At 58.1% G+C, this 19130-nt stretch overlaps 1 protein-coding gene across 1 annotated transcript in view; it reads left to right on the top strand.

Moving 5' to 3' along the window:
• Positions 1–1574: 1574 nt before the first annotated feature.
• Positions 1575–19130, top strand: part of ZFYVE28 (zinc finger FYVE-type containing 28) — a gene marked incomplete at both ends in the record, with an annotated part of 111971 nt that continues 94415 nt past the window's right edge. The window contains one exon of the mRNA XM_082838349.1: positions 1575–1613. Coding sequence (XP_082694475.1) covers positions 1575–1613 — 39 coding nt within the window. The remainder of the gene's footprint in view (positions 1614–19130) is intronic.

Here is a 19130-nt window from a genome sequence, read left to right as displayed (position 1 = left end):
AGGCAACTCCGGAGGGGTTTTGCTCTTTAGGGGAGCAGTGACTGGGTGGTAGCTGGAGGGGAGTGGGGAGGATCAATCAGGTACTCAAAAACGAACCCGGAGGACTGCCAACACTCAGGGAAATCTCAGACGGCTGCCGGTGCCTAGACTCACGTTGACTCTAATGGAATAGAGGGGCCAGGGAGTCCAGCCCAGCTGAGCACCTGGACGCTGGGCCAGTGATAACATGAGCAGCAGAGAATAAATTCTCTATCAAGAGAGAGTGCACCCTAAATCTGTGCACCCTCTTGTGCACCCTAAATCTGCACGTACCCGAAGTGCTGCTGGGTGGGGGCAGGGGAAAGCGCAAGGCGGTTGGGGGAGGGTCCCCTCCTGCAGCCAGAGCGCAGCAGCCTCTTTGTCCCTGATTCTTCAGGCACCAGAGGGAGTTTCAAGTGAGACCACACACTTGTTTTTAGCTTTCTGCTTAGCACTTAATAGATTCTCAGATTTTGTTGATTGTTTTTATGGGTCCAAATTAGGGCATGGCTAGGGGAACTAGTGAATACGGGAGAATATCTTTTTAAAAAGCATCGTTTATTGTGGCGATTAAAAAAAAAAAAAAAGCACCGTTAACTTTAGTCAAGGAGCTGGGAAGAAGACCAAAACGGTGGTGAGCGAAAGCAAGAAGATGGGAAACAAGAAAGACGAGAACTGGCCCGCAGAGCTAGGGAAGTTGCACGTGGGTGGTGCTGGTGCTGAGGGGACGCGCCTCGGCCCCCTTTCGGGTCTCGCCTGCTTCCCTTCCCCCCGTACCTGTCAGCGGGCTCCGCAGGCGCTCCGGAACCTCCCTTCTCGCCACCGCCCGCCGCACAGAAATTGCAGGGCTAGCGGGCGCGAGGGGATTGGGGAATAGCAGTGGATCTCCCCTTCCACTTCTGCTCGGCCGGAACCCCGGCAACCCTCAGGGCAGGGGCGGTGCTGGGGCGCAGTTTGGGCTTTGTCACCTAGCAACCAGTGTACGCTCCGGAGCCGTCCGAGGGGAGACTACAACCCCCAGAATGCACAGCGTCCGCAGCCCAGGAAGGTCGCCACATCCAGGGCCCCTTCTTCCCCGCAATGCCCATCGGGATTTGTAGTTCTCGGCCCCTCCGGGCGCGCCGGGTCGCCTGCGGGGGAGCGCGCCTCGGGCGGGGCGCGGCGCGGCGCAGCGACCGGATTGGGCAGCCTCGGTGGCTTGCGGCTGGCCTGGGGCTCGCGGCGCGTCGGCGCATGTGTGGCTCGGGCGGCGGTGGCCGGCCAAGGCACCTGGTGTCAGTGAGCCGCGAGGAGCCGGCGCCCCCGTGCCTGGTCAGTCAGCGCGTCCACCTGCCCACCGCGGTCTGCGGGTCAGTGCCGCGCGCAGCTCTCCGAGCATCTCCCGGCGGCGCACCTGCTCCGCGCACCTGACGCCGCCCGCCCGGCGCCCCGGGTCCGCGCGGGACCCCGGCCCGGCCCGGCCCTGCCCCGCGTCCGCCCGCCCCGCGCCGCAGCCGGGCCCAGGCGTAGCGCTGCGGAGGTGAGGGCCGCCGGGGCCGGGCCGGGCCGGCGCGGCGATGATGAACAGGTTCCGAAAGTGGCTGTACAAACCCAAGGTGAGCGGACCCGTCCCTCGTTGCCGAGGCAGACCCCCTTTCCCGGTCGGGACCGGCCTCTCCGTGGTGCCGCCGACATCCTACCCTCCACTCCGCGACTTGCTCACACCGTCGCCCTCCCCCTTACACGGGTCCCCCCACCCCGCCCGGTCCCAAACCTCCCCTGCTGCTCTTACCCTCGGGCCGGGGTGCACTCCCTCCCCACGCCTGCCCGCTGCCAGATGGGCCCCTCTCCCTTCTCATTCCGGTCCTGCGTGGTGCCCTGCTCACACCTCGTGGTCGCCCGAGCAGACCCCCTCCTACTTCTCCTGGGTCCCGGAAAAACCTTTCCATCCCCCCTCCTTACACCAGGGATGACTCTCCCGTTCCTCTTCTGCCTCCCCCCCCCCATTATCCTGGACCCGGAATGTACCTCTTAACCTCCCTCCGCAATCCGGAACAGACCCTCTCCCCACTTACCCCAGGTTCTGGAGGGGGGACCCCCATGTCCCTCTCCCGGGTCCCGGACGGACCCCTCCTTCCTTGTGTGCAGAGCGGGTCCCCATCCCACTGTCCCGGCCCTGCCTTCCCGACCCAGGACCGATCCGCGCCTCGGCCCAGTTCGCGTCCCCATCCTTGTCCCGTGCCCATTTTTTCCCGTGCCCACCCGCGTGCTGTCAAATGCAGGGCAGTCCCCTGCCCGGCGGTGGCGGGGTGAGTGCGCCCGGGGCCGCAGGCTCAGCGGGGTCGGAGGTGCGGTCCTCCCGGCGCTGCGCCCCTCCCCGGCCGTGGGGTCGGGGTCTGGGCAGCGCGCCCTGCTCCTCGGCAGCTGCGCCAGTCGCACTGCGGGCGCTGCGTCCCTGCCGCCTGCCCAGGGCTCGTGTCCGCTGCGGCCAGAGCTAGTCCTAGTCTGGGTGCGGCGGTGCCCAGGAGCCGGGCGCAGAGTCCTGGGGGCACCCTAGGCGTCCGGGGGTCGGACCCTGGCGGCTGGCACCGCGGTAGGGCTGGGGCGCTGGGGTCTTGGCTGGGGGGGCGTCTTGGCCGGGGTGGGGCCAGTCGTCACGTCTAGGCGCCTCGGACATCCACAGTGTGCCTGAGCGACCCAAGGAACACTGCCCCCGCTCCGCCCCCTGCCCAGGGCTGACCACTTCTCTGGGTCTGGCTTTTCTGCTCCCCTCCCCCACCGTGAGTGATCTCCCGGGGTGGGCTGGGGGGGGGGGAGGTGTTCCTGAAATCTCTGCTCTCCTGCAGCAGGTCCGTTGGAGGATGGGCACCCGAGGTGCTGGGGCGAGTTCAGGGACCGGAAGGGCTCGTACTTCATCGCCTTTGGGGTCGGAGAGTTCTCCCAGTGTTGGGTCGAGGGCTTAGGGTGCCTGGGACCGCCCCTTGCTCGGCCTTGGCCTGGCCCAGAGGGGATACGGGTTCCTACTTGCTCGGTGCAGCTGCGCAGCCCTGCTCCCCCTTCGCACCTCCCTGTCTTTGTAGCAGCTGCTTATTAGTGGTGTTTTGGTGTGACCCTGGTGCTTCCCGGAGCTGCCTGTGGTTTGGGGCCTCCCTGCCCTTGGCAGCCTCCTGCCCAGCCCTCTCCTTGCTGCAGTCCCCCCAGGCGGCTCTGATCCTACCTGCTGGTGCTGGGTAGGGTGCCAGGGGAGGGCGGCAGCCTGTGCACGCGATGTGTGTACGAGGAGTGGCTTTTTGTTTGTGTGACTTCTGTCACCAGTTAAAGACCAAGGGGACTTGTCAGAAGGCTGTTGTGAGGGTTATAGCAGCAGCAGCAGTTCTTCAGTGATAAACGGCAGGGCCAGCAGAGAAATGTATCATAGTAACGTTCTGGTGTCTCTGAAAACACATTTGCCAAGGGTACTAGGGCTCCGCATGCCTTTTTCCAGACGTGGCTGTGGAAGAGGACTGGCTTCTAGGATTGCCTAACTGTAATACGTTGTTGGAAGGGACGGAAAAGCAATGTGGAATCTGTTTCATCTGCAGCTGAATGATTTCAGTGGCCCTGCCTGTTTCAGTTTAGGGAAAAGTCTTTAAAAGTGGAAAATGATACTACCCATGAGACTGTGCCCCAGAATTGAGAGTCGTGTTCCTAATTTTCCCTCTCAGCAGGCAGTTGCCCTTCCAAAGCCAGCCCCCGGGCTGACCAGGGCAAGGTGGAGAGCTGGTGAGTCAGCCAATCCCAGCGACTCAGCCCAGAGCTGTGCGCCTTAGGAGAAGGGAGGGGATAGCGTTTCATCTGGTCCTCTCCTTTCCTTCACTGTGGTGTCTTGGCCTGCTGTCTGACCCCTGGACTCAAGACACATCTCTGTGTGTTTGCCCAGCGGTCAGTCTGAGCATGGTAGTTCCTTGTTGGACATCTATCTTTGGGGTTAAATGTCTTAATTACTTGAAGGGTTGGAGTGGGTTAGGTCACCCCAGTAGCTTTTCATTTTTCAAACCAGAGCTCATATATTGGCCTCAGGTTATAAATTGAATTTTATGCTTCCCCTTCCTGTCTGATTTAACACATTTTGGCACAAGTGAGAGCAGGAGTCAGTTCTGGGAGGTTTCCGGGCCTGGAAGAGTTGAAGTGTTAAATGTTAGCTGTGGGAGGATGTGTCTGAGGGAGATCGTTGCCTGTAGTTACGATGTTTTCCACTGTTGTATTTAGATGGATACACAATTCAACTGAATTCTTGATTTAATCCCTGCTTTGGTTTAAAACTGAACACTGAGCTTCTTGTTCATTACAGTGCAGTGGAAAACATTCTGAAACCAAAAATATTCATTGTTCTTGTAGTTCTAAAAAGCGTTTGGAAATGCTTTAAAACATTCTTATATGACACTTAGAATTTTTGATATCTGAATCATTAACAACTACTGAAGTTGAGTAACAAACAGACCAACCTGATGTGTGCAGTAATTATTTGCAGACTCTCGTATTTCCATTTATTTTCTTTAAGGCAGTCTTTTAAACAGTATTATGATTTTTTTCCATGGAAAGTGTTCAGGATTTCTAAGTGTCTTTGCTTTTGTTTAGGGAAAGGCTTTCCAAAAAAGAGTTAACGTTCAGAGGGGAAACATTTTGGAATACCGGGGTCTTCATTTGAAACAAAAGTCTCAATACCTGTGTTTCATGCTGGGTTATAATTTTCTCGTTGATCCCTGCTGACTGTGCTAAGGGGTGAAATGCTGGTGCGGGGGTTGGAGGACCCAGACCGGACCCCACCAGGTCTTCTTGGCCACCATCAAAGAGCATGTTAGTAATGGTACAGGATGAACTTGTGTTTTCCATCTTTGAGGAAGAATTGACTGGCGGGTAGGTGGCATTGTCCAGATGGATGGCGATTACCACGCTCATGGTAATTACCATGGTAATTACCACGCTTCATGTGCACCTCATGAAGAACTCTCTTGTCTGCACCCCCAAACCACTTCTGGGAGGTGGGTCATTGATCTTCCTTGTCCCCCTTCTTTGTGGGGAAGCATTCCTTGTAAGTACAGGGCTTTACCAAGTGATGTTTATCTGGAAACTTTGTCAGCATCCTGGGTTCCGATTAGGGATGAAATGACCTTCTCAGAGAGAAGCCGCGTAACCTGCTGCGTGTGTGCGCTTCTTGACCGAAGAGCCCTTTGATCTTTGCAGAGTTCGGTTCTGCCTGCTGTGGGCTGGGGGTGGGGGGATGTGTGTGGAGCTTCCCACGTGGCTGTTGACTTAACCCAGCCTCAGTCAGCAGCTGGGCATCCAGAGCCGTGCCCAGGGCCCCTCCCTCTCTCCAGAGTCCTGGTACACCCGGCCGTGGGCAGTGGGCATGGAGTTGCCCATTGGTGGCTGGCACTCTGCACGTTGACCACCGGGTGGAGGGGGCCATACCCTGGAAGTGCAGCGGCAGTTGGGAGCCCTTCAGGTGTTAAATGAGCGGCCCCCGGGGCTGGGGAAAGGCCTGGGCTTGTGTCTGCACGGCCCCCGGCACACACAGACGATGAACAGCCCACTTGTCCTTACAGGGCTCCCCCACGGGGGCCGAGGGTGAGCGGTGACGACACGGATGACGGGGACCCAGAGAAACTCAGCCACACGGTCAGCAGAGCCCCCGGTTCGGAGCATGGCGGCAGGGGTCGTGGTGGAGGCGAGTGAGACGGTGGTCTTCCCACGACCTGGTCCTGCTGCCCTGGGCTCTGCACGGGAGCCTGAGCGTGACCGTGACTGGGACGCGACAGCAGCAGCACGGGCCTCACTCTCCCCGCTCGCTCGAGCGGGAAACGAGCTGCTGTCCTCAGAGCACTGAGTGCAGCCCTCGCTGGGCACAGACACGGCTCCAGGGTCTCGGGATTTTAGTGTTAACTTCTAGCCAGGCTGCTAACTAGTTCTTTCTCGGCCGATAAATTCTGAGTTCCCAGCTGCGGCTGAGGCTGTCCTTGGAGCTGCACGTTTGTCTCCGAGGTGAGCTGCAGCAAAGCCAGTGGTGCGGACGCCTACTGCACAGGCTGTGCCAGCGCCGAGCTCCCTCTGCCAGCGGGTGCCTGGCCCAGAGCGGGGCTCGGAAGCCCCGGGAAGGATGCTCCGCTGTGCTGAGTCAGAGTGGGCTTGGCTGGCCTAGTGCACCTGTTTTTTGTCCCTGAATTCAGAAAGCGCTGGGCCCCGCTCCCTGCTGCCGGGTCTGGCCGCCCCACCTCCCCCAGAGAGCCTTCCTTACGACACACAAGCATCGTCAGGCCTGGGCAGATGGGAGGGCCCGAGAGTCCACTTTGCTAGACTCAGGGGCAGCTCTCGCCTCCTTTCCCAGGCTTTGCTGTACTTCTGTCTGGGGCTGCGGGAGCTCGTGGGGCTGCACACGCCCAGCCTGTGCTGCCGGCACTGGCCGGGAGGGGAGAGGCTGAGCTGCAGACAGGCTGCGAGCATCAATTTCTGTGCCAGCTCTGTGCCAACTCTGATGTCATCACTTAGGGGTCTGTGCTTTACCATCAGTGCATTGTATTTATGGGAAATGTATGATACGGTTTCTGTTAAATGGGTGAGTCATAGGCAGGGAGGCTTAAGCTTCGCCTAATTGGTATCTGGCCTTGGCGTCCAGCAGGCGGTGGCATGGCGGGGAAGGAACCCTCGGTGTACTGCCCCCCTCTGAACGGGAAGTGTGTTGGGCGACTTCATTTGACCCTTCATTCTGAGGTGGTGATGTCAGGAGACTTTAGTGCCTCTCCATAAGGCTGCCAGACATTCCCAGAACACCAGATACACTTGTTTTATAAGTGTGAAAATTCACATCTGAGAGCCCATAAGTGATTGAACGGTCATCTGCTGGTTTTGCAGGCAGAGTCTTGCTGGAGTTGACAGCATCGAGTAGCCACAGCCCTTAAGTGTGTGCCGTGTGCCCACACAAAGGTGGACAAAGAGGAGCTGATTCCAGTTCAAAGACAAATACATGTCTAGAATGTTGTGGGCTGTCAGCATTTCTCCCGTGTTTATTGCCCTAAGTCTTTGCGGCCCACATGGCTTATGTGTTTTGATGGTGTTGAAGCCACAGACAGGGCAGCAGGGCCTGGGTGGGAACCCTGACCGCCCCTCCCACAGCTCTGTCTGCCAGGCGGGGGTAAGGGGACCCATTGCCTGGAATTTGAGGGGACGATGTCTGTCAAAGGCTCACAGTGATGGCTCAAGAAATGCCCTCTGTCACTATCAGTGGAACTTGCAGGTGGGCCGGAGGTGTGGGGTTGAAACAGAACCGTGTGTGGAGGACTTTTTGAAGTCCCAGAGGCCATCGTGGCTGCCGGCTACTCCTACTGGGTCATTTTGAGAATGAAATGTCTCGACGGGTGCCCCCCCCCCGACTTCTTTTCATGCTCATTTGCTGGGAACAGACCCTGACTCAGGGCACTCCGGCGTCCCGGGGGTCCTTTTACCTGCGCCTTCCCCTGTGGCAGAGACACTGCCTACCATCTGGATACCCTCTCCCAAGTGAAAGTCCTGGGACTGAGTTTTAGCCAGTGTGGGCAACAGTGGGTTCCACCATGTCAGGCCCAACACCAGACCTCTTGAGCTGTCCTCCTGTGGATGTGGTCTGCGTCCCTGGTTCCTTGGCAGGAGGCTCCGGATCCAGTAGAGGACCCCAGGGCCATGGGGGAGTGAAGGAGCTGGGGAAGGGGCTGGGAGTGAGTGACAGCTTAGGAGAGATCTCTGTTGCTTAAGGCACTGAGGCTTTGGGGGTGCTTGTTAACATTTGGATTATCCGAATGCACCCTGTCTTACAAATGAGGTGAACTTGCTGGAGCCTTCACAGGCAGGGGGAGGCAGGACTGGGATTGAACTCAGGTCTGTCTGACCCCAGAGCTGGAATCCGTAAGGAGCCCGTCCTGAGCTGTGCACGTCCTGCGGGAATGAGCTGTCGCTGCTATCAGGTTTTACATGAGTTCCATTTGGTGAAACAATTACTTTTGTACTTTTTACAGTTGGATTGCAAAGAAACTTAGATATTGATGGGCAATTCAAGTGTTTGAAGGAGGAAGACAAAAATGAATGGATTTTTTCCCACTGATCTGAATAGATTAAGCAAAAGTAGAACAGAACATTTCATGTTATGGTAATTTATGTAGAGTAGTTGCTTAAGATGAATGGAATGTTTTTTTCCTTCTTACAGTAAGTATTTTGAAGCCCTTCCATTTTCTCATAGTTTTCGTGCTGGATGGGGACAGGGGAATGTTGGGGGCACTCCACATGGGGCTCCCTTCATGGCTGAGGGGGTCCTTTGAGCTCTGCATGAGGGGCTCTGTAAGTCTCTGCCGTGGTGGGGTTTACTCCAGCTAATGCCTTCCCCTTGACAAACCACCCTCCAACCACGGGGGTACACTGGCTGGGTTCTTGGGGAAGATGGGTTAGCATACCCATTGTAGGGGTGATGTCTTTAGAACAGTAATTCTTTTCTTGCATTTTCAATTTTTGAAAATGTTTCCAATTGTTTTTAGGGATATTGTAGTTATAAAAAAGTCTAAAAGCAGACTCAACCACCTAGATGTTAGATGCATTTAAGAATTGTACACCCATGCGCACAGTAACATGAATAGCCAGGTGAAAACAGCCCCGATGTCCATCAACAGTGAACAGGTAAATATCGATAAAATGGGGTATAGACACACAACGGAATACTATTCGGCCGCGAAAAGGAATGAAGTACCCAGTGCAACGTGGATGAACCTTGACAACCTGATGCTCCGTGTAAAGAAGCGAGACACAGAAGGACAAAGAGCGTGTGATTCCATTTATGTGAAATGTCCAGGAAAGGCGAATCCACAGGGACAGGAAGTGGATCAGTGGTTGCCGCGGGGGTGGGGGGTGGAATGAGGAACGATAGCAAAAACGTATGGGGTTTCTTTTGGCGAGGGCAATGAGAAAGTTTTAAAACTGGAGAGTGGACGACATTTCCAATGCACTAAACGGGACTGGATTGCACGCTTTAAAATGGTTACTTGTAGGTTATGTGAATTTCACTTCAATTGAAAAAAAAAGAATTTCAGCATTTTGGGAGAGATTTTTTTTTTGCGAATTGTAGTGTTTTTTTGAGATAAACAAGTGAAAAGATGCTCGGGGCCGCATCTCTTGAGGGACTTGGCGTTCAGAGGCCCAGCTGCTTCCTGGTCCCCACGGGGCCAGCGCCCCATCGGGGGAGGGGCTGCCAACTCTCCCTCCTGGTGGTGTAGGCGTGGGGATGCTGCAGCCTGGCGAGCGCTCCCCGAAGAGGGGTGAGTGGACAGAGGCCTGCTGGGTCAGACGTTGAGTGCCGGCTGGGTGGGTTGGAGGGATTCACACGTGGAGCCCCGCCCTCAGTGGCAGGGAGCTTGGGAAAGTCTCCCCACCCCCCCACCTTTGGTGCTAAGAGTCACCTGGGTGCCTGGCGGAATAAAATGCAAAACCACCCCAGAAGGGCACCCCCCCACCCCCAGGCAGCACCTCTGTGGTGGAATTCACAGTAAAAAGTTACAAAAGTCCCGAGAAAGTGGTTCTCCCTCAGCAAGAATCAGAAACATCAAAGGCTAAGGGGACTGCCGTTTACAACAGTCCGAGACGTGGGGGAAAGGAGACCACAAGGCAACACCCAGGCTCTTTTAAACAAAGGCCAAATGGAGCTCCCAGAATGAAAAAGACAGTCACTGGGTTTAAAAACTCAAAGCTGAAACCCAGCCCGAGGAATGGGTTAAACGTTGGAAGGGGTCGCTGACCTGGAAGGTGGTTGCAGAGATTACCCAGCAGGTGGCCAGGGTGGTGAAAGGCAACCTGAGGGGGGATGGGACACGGGGGACAAGATGAGGGGTTCAAGGTGCATCTGACAGGGCTTCCAGGATGAGAGGCCAGAGAGAAGGGGACGCTTTTGTCAGTTGTGTTGCTGGATGTTCAGGTTCAGTGAAGGCCAAGTCCTCAACGGAGTAAACGGGACTAAGTAGACAGGCACGTTGGATGCACGGCATGTGGGGACTTCGAGGGAGGACAGTGGGCCGGGCTGCGGCCTCCAGGCCTGGAGACTCTGGGGGCCGAGGGATCTTGCCGGGAGGAGGCACCTGGCTCCACGCAGAGTCCCCGGCGGGGCTGGGCTGCCATCTGCAGAGGAGAGTCAGATGAAGACAGTTTTACACGAAGACAAAAAAGTAACCGCCCCCAAATCCTTGCTGAAGGGAACTGGGGAATGTTCTCCAAAAGCCAAGTCAAAGTCAGGAGGAGGGAGTGGGAGGCGAGAAGCAGTCAGAAGTGAGCGTGGGGGCAGATCCCGGGAGCGGAGATGCTGGCGACAAGGAGCCTCAAGAGCCAGCCGGGATGGAAGCCCTGGACGGTAACGCCCGGAACGCCCTGGACGGTAATGCCTGTAACGCCCTGGACGGTAATGCCCGGAACGCCCGGGACACCCGGGACGGCCTCGCTGGTTCAGGATGAGGCCGGAGGTGTTGGCCGGCTTCAGACCCTGAGCTGAGAGTGTGAGTTAACTCAGGCGAACCCTAGGAAAATAGCTACAGAAGGGTGAGTTCCAGACCAGGAGAGGGAAAAAAGAATAAAGAAGATGTAACCAATGCAGTCGAAGCAGGAGAGGAGGGCGAGAAGGCAGCAAAGCCAAGCACAGTAGATAAAAAGCAAGGAATAAAGCTTTAGCAGTCGTGGCAAATGCACTGCTATTCTCAGATATGCAGGTGGAGCAAGCCTGCCAGCTGGTGCCTCGGGGCAGCTTGAAGGAGGGGCAACCCCAGGGAGGGGTCTCTATTCCCGCGCTGTAAGCTGGGCCAAGGTAACCCACCCATCCCACCGAGAGCCGGGAAGCACGCTCCAGGGGATTTGCCTGCAGGTGGGGTGTTGCGAGGCCTTTTGGGAGGGACGGGGTTGGGGCGGGTAGGAAGCTGGGCCTTGACGGGCTGGCCCTTCAGGGGGGCCTTCCCACCACTCTGGACGGGTAGTGGATGGGGCTGGCCGGGGAGGGCCCTCCTCAGCCAGGGGCCATCCTGGGGGCTGGGGGTGGGCCCCTCAGTCCTGGGGTGCGTCTGGGCCAGGGACGTAGCGTCCCCTCTCCTCACTTCCATCCCTTAGCTCTTCCGGGTCAGGCCGAGAGCCTCGTGCAGAAGGGCTGTGTCTGTTGGGTTGACTGGCCGGCACTGTGTAACTGGAGGTCCGTGCAGGGCCGTTTTCTCCCCGCATTTGAGGTCGTGCACAGGTGTCCCTGACTGTCAGAGGAGGAGGTGGTCACACGTGGTCCTGCGGCCGCTGCCCCCAGACAGGACCCTTGAACGTGGAGGACGTCTCAGCCCGGGACCTTCCACCCCTTTGGGTGTCTCTCGCGTCCTTGTGTGTCTTGCTGGTTTAGGCTCTTGTCTCCGTGTGGAGAGGGGTGATGAGTAGCCCGCGCCCCCTGCGCCAGGAGCCCGCAGGCTGCTAGGAGGTGTCTGTCCCCTGCCCCACACCCAGGCCCAGCGGTGGCTTTGCTCACAAGCCCAGGACGTGGGCTCAGGACCCCGGGTCAGCTCTGGTCTCCTCACCCGAGAGGGTGACAGATGTGCTCCCTGTGTTGACGGGCTCTGTTCTTCGGCCGAACGGGAGGCCCTCGGAAGCCCCCAGGGCTGGCTGCCCACCCCCGCGGCCCCGTGACCCGGCTCCCGGGGACCCGGTCGTGCGGGGCTGGCAGAGAGGACCCCGCCCGGACGCCCGCCGCTCATGTCGCTGATCAGGGACACTCGAGGTGCCGGACAAGGCGCTCATGGTGGGCCGTTTCCCCGCATCAGCCACGCCAGTGCCCCGGGCATCGTCCACCTGAGCGCCGGCAGCGCGCCCGTGTCTGGCCAGCACTGGGCCAGCTGGGCGAGCAGGCTGGGGCTCTCTGGGACCGTGAGCACACCTACCAGCCCTTCACAGTCGGGGACACCCAGAAGGGACGGTGCGGGGGCAGCCAAGTGTCCGAGGCCTCCCCGGCGCCCCGTCCCACCGCGCGGGCCCCATCACGGCGGAACCCTAGATCACTGGCAGCCTGTCTTGTGGGTATTTGGAAACTGCTTTGAGAGAACCAAGGGGCCCCCTTGAGTGACGGTGACTCGAATGCACGATGCTGGGCTCCATTGTCACATGGCGGCAACCGCCTGGTTGCCCCTCCTTACCCTCCCGGCACCGACGGCACTGGGACCACCCCCCTGCCCACCGGCACCTTCCCTCTGACCAAGACCACAGCCTCGGGCCTGGCCCGCTCCCCACCTCTGCCCCCAGGGCCCCACTATGAGCTGAGGGACGTGGTCGGCGTGCGGCCTCTGACGGGCGCTGGGGCCCTGGGGCGGTCTGACTGGTCTATGCAGACGTGCTCCAGAGTATTATAGAGTCAAGGACTGTTGAGTGGACGCCCTGCCTCCCCACGGGGACAAAACCGGAAAGGCAAATGGCAGTGCCACGTGTGACACGTCACCTGTTTTCCCTGTGCAGCATGGCCTGTGGGGGGCTGGGGAATCGTGGCTTCTGCTCCAAAGACTCAGACCCGGTGCGGGTGGACCGGTGCCCGTGCCCCGCTGTCTGGAGCTCCCCTCAGCGCTTTCCCAAGGATGTGCTTTGGGGCACACATCCGGCTTGTTGATGAGGCCTGTTGTCGCTTTCTGGTTTTTTGTTATATATCTTGTTTTTTAGAAGAACTAGGTGACATTCACGTGACACACAGTGAACCACGTCAGAGCGCGCATTCAGCGCAGTCTCCCCCGGTTTACAAACTTTTCCAGCAGCCGCAGAAGTGCCCTGTATCCCTGATGTAATCTCTCCCCGCTCTCCCCTCCCCTAGCCCCCGGTAACCTCCAGTCTGCTTTCTGTCTCTGTGGATTTGCCTCTCCCAGACGTTTTGTATAAAAGGAGCCCCACAGTATGGGGCCTTCTGTGTCTGACTTTCTTCACGTGTGTTTCATCCACGCTGTAGCACGTGTAGGACTTTCCTTTCTAAGGATGAGTCATATTCCACTGTACGGATAGGCCGCCCTTTATCTGTCCATTCATCCATCCACGGACATTCGGCTGTTTCCACCTTCTGGCCCTTGTGAGTAAGGCTGCTGTGAGCCTTCATGTACACGTTTTCGTGTAGACATATGTTTTCATTCTCCTGGGCAGGTACCCAGGAGCAGAGTCTGTGCCTAACATCGTGAGGAACTTCCAGACTCTTTCCCTGTTGTGGTTCTTGACAAATGCAGGGTGAGTGGTGGAGGAGGGGGGCAGGGCCTGTGAGAGCCACAAGGCGTCCAGACGGGGGACTGACGGCTGCCAGGCCTGTGTGCTCTGGCCTTTGGGCTGCCCCAACCCTGGTGAGCAGGTGTCCCGATGGGATCCCCACTTGAGATCGCAGGCCTGGCGGTCCTCCGAAATGGGCTGTGCCCTCTCCTCCGACACCCCCAGGCTCACGGGGAGCCGTGCCCATGCTCCAGGAGTCCTCCGAGGACTAGTGTAGCGTGTGCCAACACTCCTCTGCATGACTGGGCCTTTCTCACACGGCATCCCCACACCCCCCGCGGTCGCAGTGGCGAGGTCCCCTGGATGGAGGTGGTGGTGTTCTTTGTCTGTCTTGGGTCCCAGGAGCTGGTCGCAGCTGAGCAGAGAGTGGGGCTGCCCCTGAGCTGTTGCTGAGGGCAGTGGCTGTCTCTGGTGGTTCTCGGACACTGGGACACTTTGGGCCCTGGTGAGGGACAGAGTCCTCGCTCTGCATCTGGGTTCCAGCCAGAACGGACTGTCCACTCAGGCAGAGGCTTTGGCCCTGCAGCAGGTGCGGGTACCGGGGCTGCAGGTGGGTGACGTACCTCTTAGAAGAGAGCTCTGCGCCGTCACAAGCGCCCGTGCAAACCAGGTGTGGGGGTCTCTGAAGAGGAGCCAGACGTGGTGACGTGTCCTCAGGAGGGTGGAGAATGGGGCCACTGTCACTACTGCTCAAACACCTGTGCTCTAACAGCCAAGAGATTCGCTTTGTGTGCGCGCTTTATGTAAACGGAAGTCATCCCTTGTCATTTGATGTTGCCAGATGTTCTGTGATGAACCAACAACACATAAAAACACTAGCCACAAAAAAAACACTAGCCACAAGGCCCTTCACGTAGATGAATGAAGTGCAGTCAAGTTAAAAAAACACGTGTCCACCCTACCTGTGGTTGTCTGAGGCCTTTGGGAGGTTCTTGATGTCACTGAAACTCTGGAACCAGGGAGGGTCAGGGCTGTGTGCCCGTCCGGAGGAGCCGGCAAGCTTGTGTGGAGTGGCCGAAAAACCCAAAGGCTCCGGCCACCTCCGCGGGGAAGGGCCCTGTGTAGACAGCTAGCACGGAAGCGGAGCCCTGTGCGCTGCAGGGCGTGCCTGCCCAGCTGTGCGTGGCGAGCGTTTCCCTCGGGCTCTTTCTGGGGAGGATGTAGGTGATGGTGCGTCTCAGTGGGCGCAGGCCTGGCCTGCTTCCCTCCGTCCTGTGCTGAGGAAGCTTTGATATGCGTGATGGAGAACCCAGCTCCATGTGGCCCGGTGACTGTGGGCACCAGCTGGCGTGGCTCACGTCCAGCTGGGTTGGGCTCCAGACAACTGCCTGGCCCTGCTCTGAGATCTCCTCCGGGTAAGGGGACAGTGCCAGGGACGGGGGAGAGGACCCTACGCAGATGTGCACGTGGGGTGGAGTCTCGCTGTGGAGAGAGAGGGAAGGAGGGGGACGGTTTCCTTGTGGCTGTTCCCTGTAAGCCGTCTGGTGTGATGAAAGGAAGCCTTGAGCCCCTCCTACCCATCTCAGGACTGGCAGTTAAGGTAATCGTTTATTCATTCAACAGGCAGTGCTTGGGTAGGTACTTTGCTCCAGGCACTGGGCTGGGACTTTGGCAGAGACCAAGGCAGCAGAGGCCCTGGCCTCACATGGGACTTTCTCATGGGGGATAAAGCTGGGTGCCCGGAGCGAGTGGCCAAAGTAGCGGTTTCAGAGGGCAGCATGGTCACGGGTGTGGCGGGGGGAGAGTTGAGTGACCCGAAAGCCGCAGGGACACCTCCCTGTGAGCCTGCGGGATCCTGGCTTGCCCACACGATAGCTTCATCTCCCAGGAGGTTGGAAATCACCAAGAGCGTCCCCCAGGCATGTTCTCTGGCTCCCAGGCCTGCAGGACGCACAGAACAAGGCTGTCCAGTCTGGGAGATGGGCTTCCTGAAGCCGCCCCGCATTGGCTTGGGCTGAGGGCCTTCATGGAACAAATGGGTCTGCGTGTGGAACTTGGCGTGTCTGAGATGCCGGGACCTCTCGCCCCCTCTGCACGTGACCCTGTGCAGTCACCCTGCAGGTGTGACAGCCCAGGGTCTTTCTTCAGGGGACACTGACCCTGGGAAGCCGCCTCTCTGGACGGGATGCTGACCAGCAGGGGGTCTTGGGGGTGACAGTCATCGACACAGAAGGGACTAAGGGCACAGCAGATGGGAGCCAGCTGGAGTCTCCTCCATCCCGTGGGGCTGGAAAAGGGGCAGTGACTCAGGACCTGCGAGACGGAGCCTGCTCACCAAGTCCAGGTTTTTGAAAACTTTCTTTTTTTAAAAAAAACCCAGCCTTTTAAATGGCGTTATTGAGGCATAAAGCACTTAATGCCGATTAACTCTACTCCTAAGAAAGGTTAGGATGGTAAATTTTATGTTATGTGCCTCTTACCACAATTAGTTTTTTTTAAACGCCGGTGGGGTGATGGAGCAGTTCTGTGTCTTGGTTGTGGGTGTGGGTCCAGGGACCTGCCCGTGGGATACGGTTGCGCGGCACTCATCACACGCACAGCGCAGTGCGCGGAGCAGACGGGACGTTGGCTGAGGTGGGCAGCTCCTGTCGCTGTCAATGTCCCGGTTACGATACGGTCCTGCAGTTTTGCCAGATGTCACCGTCGAGGGGAACGAGTGGGCGAAGGTGCACGGGACCCCTCTGTGCTGTTTCTCACGACTGCGTGTAAATCTACAACTACCTAAAAGTAAAACATTTAATGAGAATAACCTTTAAACAAGTTCATTGAGGTATAATTGATGTACAGTAAACGGCACATATTTCAAGTGGACAGGTTAGGGTTTGACACCTGTGAAAGCGTCACCACAATGAAGACAGTGAGCATAAGTGTCCCCCCAGATGCGCCCTGGCCCCTCCGCATCCCCCCCGCATCCCCCCGCGTCCCCCCCGCGTCCCCCCCGCGTCCCCCCCGCGTCCCCCCGCGTCCCCCCCCGCATCCCCTCCGCATCCCCCCCGCATCCCCCCCGCCTCCACCCCCAGGCTAATGCTGGTCTGCTTGCCGTCATTATAGATCAGTTTATACTTTCTATAAAAAAAAAAGGATGTTTAACTAAGGACGACCACGAGGGCCCCTGACCCTGCCACGGGGGTTTGTGGGGACTTACAAAGCGGAACAAAACAAGCTTCTAGCAAGTCCGTTCAGCGGTGGGACCATGGTCGGGGGTGCCGTGGACTGAATGTGTCCCCCGAACTCACATGAAGCCCTGACCCCAGCGTAACTGTGTCTGGAGATTAGGAGGCAATGAAGGATAAATGTGGTCATAGGGAGGGGCCCTGATCCCGTCAGGCTACTGCCTGAGGAGCACCGTCTCTGCGCGAAGCACACGGTGACGGGGAGGCCTCGCGGGAACGGCCACCTGGGCACCTTGACCCTGGACGTCCAGCTTCCAGACTGTGAGAAATAAATGTCTGTATTTAAACCGCCAGGTCTGTGGTCTTCTCTCTTGGCTGGGGGGCGGGGGTTGACGTTACAGTTGTTGAGTGATTTCACTCCCCCCGTAAGGGAGGCAGGCTCATCTGGGGACGGTCTCCGAGTTCCCTGTGCTGGGACCGCCAGGCCTCTGTCTCCATGGGGCCACCCACCTTTCAGCACCGGCGCTGGGCTTCTGTCTACGGAGGGGCCAGTGGTCCAAGAGAGGGACATGGTGCAGGAGAGCCCTGAGTGCTCACAAGGAGCGCTGGCTGCGTTCCCTCAGCCTAGGCAGGTCATGGACCAGCCCAGGTCCAAGGAGAGAAAGAGACCCCACTTCAGTGGGAGGAGAGGCCTGGCCACAGGGGAGGTGGGGCTCCATGTGCATCTGTGTAGGCAGTCTGCCTCCCCCCCCACTGGATCTCACCGCCCCTTGTACACTGGATCTCACCCCCCCATACACTGGATCTCACCCCCCCATACATTAGATCTCTCTCCCCCCTTATACACTGGATCTCACGCCCACCCCTTGTACACTGATTCTCGCCCCCCCTTGTACACTGGATCTCACACCCTCCCTTATAGAGTGGATCTCACCCCTCCTTGTACACTGGATCTCACCCCCCCTTGTATTTGGATCTCACCCCCCTTGTACATTGGATCTCATCCCCCCTTGTACAATGGGTCTCACCCCACCTTGTACACTGGGTCTCACCCCCACATTGTACACTGGATCTTGCCCCCCCCCTTGTACACTGGATCTCACACCCTCCTTTGTACACTGGATCTCACCCCCCCTTGTACACTGGATCTCACCCCCCCCTTGTACACTGGATCTCACCCCCCCCTTGTACACTGGATCTCAACCCCCTTATACACTGGATCTCAACCCCCCTTGTACACTGGATCTCAACCCCCCTTGTACACTGGATCTCAACCCCCCCATACACTGGACCTCACCCCACTTTGTACACTGGATCTCAACCCCCCCCTTGTACAGTGGATCTCACACACCACCTTGTACAATGGGTCTCACCCCCACCTTGTACAGTGGATCTCACACACCCCTTGTACACTGGGTCTTACCTCACCCCCTGTACACTAGATCTCACCCCCACCTTGTACACTGGATCTCACACACACCCTTGTACACTGGATCTCACCCCCCCTTGTACACTGGATCTCACCCCACCTGTACATTGGATCTCACCCCCCCTTGTACAATGGATCTCACACACCCCCTTGTACAATGGGTCTCACCCGCGTTGTACACTGGGTCTCACCCCACCCCCTGTATACTAGATCTCACCCCCCCCTTGTACACTGATCTCATCCCACCTTGTACACTGGGTCTCACCCCCCATACGCTAGATCTCCCCCTTATACACTGGATCTCACGCCCTGCCCCGTACACTGGATCTCACCCCCCCTTGTACACTGGATCTCGCCCCCCCTTGTACACTGGATCTCACCCCCCCTGTACACTGGATCTCGCCCCCCCCTTGTACACTGGATCTCACCACCCCACCACTGGATCTCACCCGCACCTTGTGCACTGGATGGTCACCCCCTTTGCCTGTTCAGGGTTGTGGCCTGTCCTGTCCGGGTCTCCCCCAGTCTTCTAGGTCACCCCTTAGAGGTGACCCCTGCCGTGACCTCTCCTGTGTCTGAACACCAGTTGGGTCACCGCCCTTCCTGCATAATGTCCAGCAGAAGACCTGACTCCGAGTACTGAGAACCTGTAGACCGCTGCTGTCCTCACCTCCCCAGCACTTCTCCCCTGGCGTGTAGGACCCTGCTCTCTTGGTTTATGTCCTGTCTCACGGGCTGCTCCTCCCCTTGCGTGTCAGGCAACCCGTGAAGAGTCCAGCTGTGAGCCCTCGGTGCCCGACCTCACTCACACGTATATCTCCAGCCCTGATCTCTGCTGGGTGTTGGCCTCCCTGACTCTGCTGCCCACTCAGCACCTCCGTCGCACCTCCTGGAGATGAGGCTGCTCCCTGCCTGTCCGTCCTCCCCACATCCTTCCCATCTCTGCTCACACGGAGCTCAGGCCTGACCCTCCTGGTTTCTCGCCGTCTGTCCCCGCCAGCAGCAGACCCGGTAGGCACGCCCTGCAGCATTTCACAGCAGCGTTATTCCAAGTGGCCATCGCTGGACGGATGGATGGCAAGATGTGGTAGGTACACGTATGACTCAGCCTTAACCAGGAAGGGAATTCTGACACCAGCTACAGCATGGGTGAACCTCGAGGACGTTATGCTAAGTGACATCAGCCCAACACAAAAGGACAAATACTGTGTGATTCCACTTACGTGAGGTACAGAGAGCAGCCTAATTCCTTGAGACAGAAAGGAGAAGGGTGGTTGCCAGGGGTAGGGAGGAAAGGG

The sequence above is a fragment of the Leucopleurus acutus genome (genome assembly GCF_964270905.1).
Source record: "Leucopleurus acutus genome assembly, chromosome: 4".
Classification (NCBI taxonomy): Eukaryota; Metazoa; Chordata; class Mammalia; order Artiodactyla; family Delphinidae; genus Leucopleurus; species Leucopleurus acutus.
This window is presented reverse-complemented; position numbering and strand designations above follow the sequence as displayed.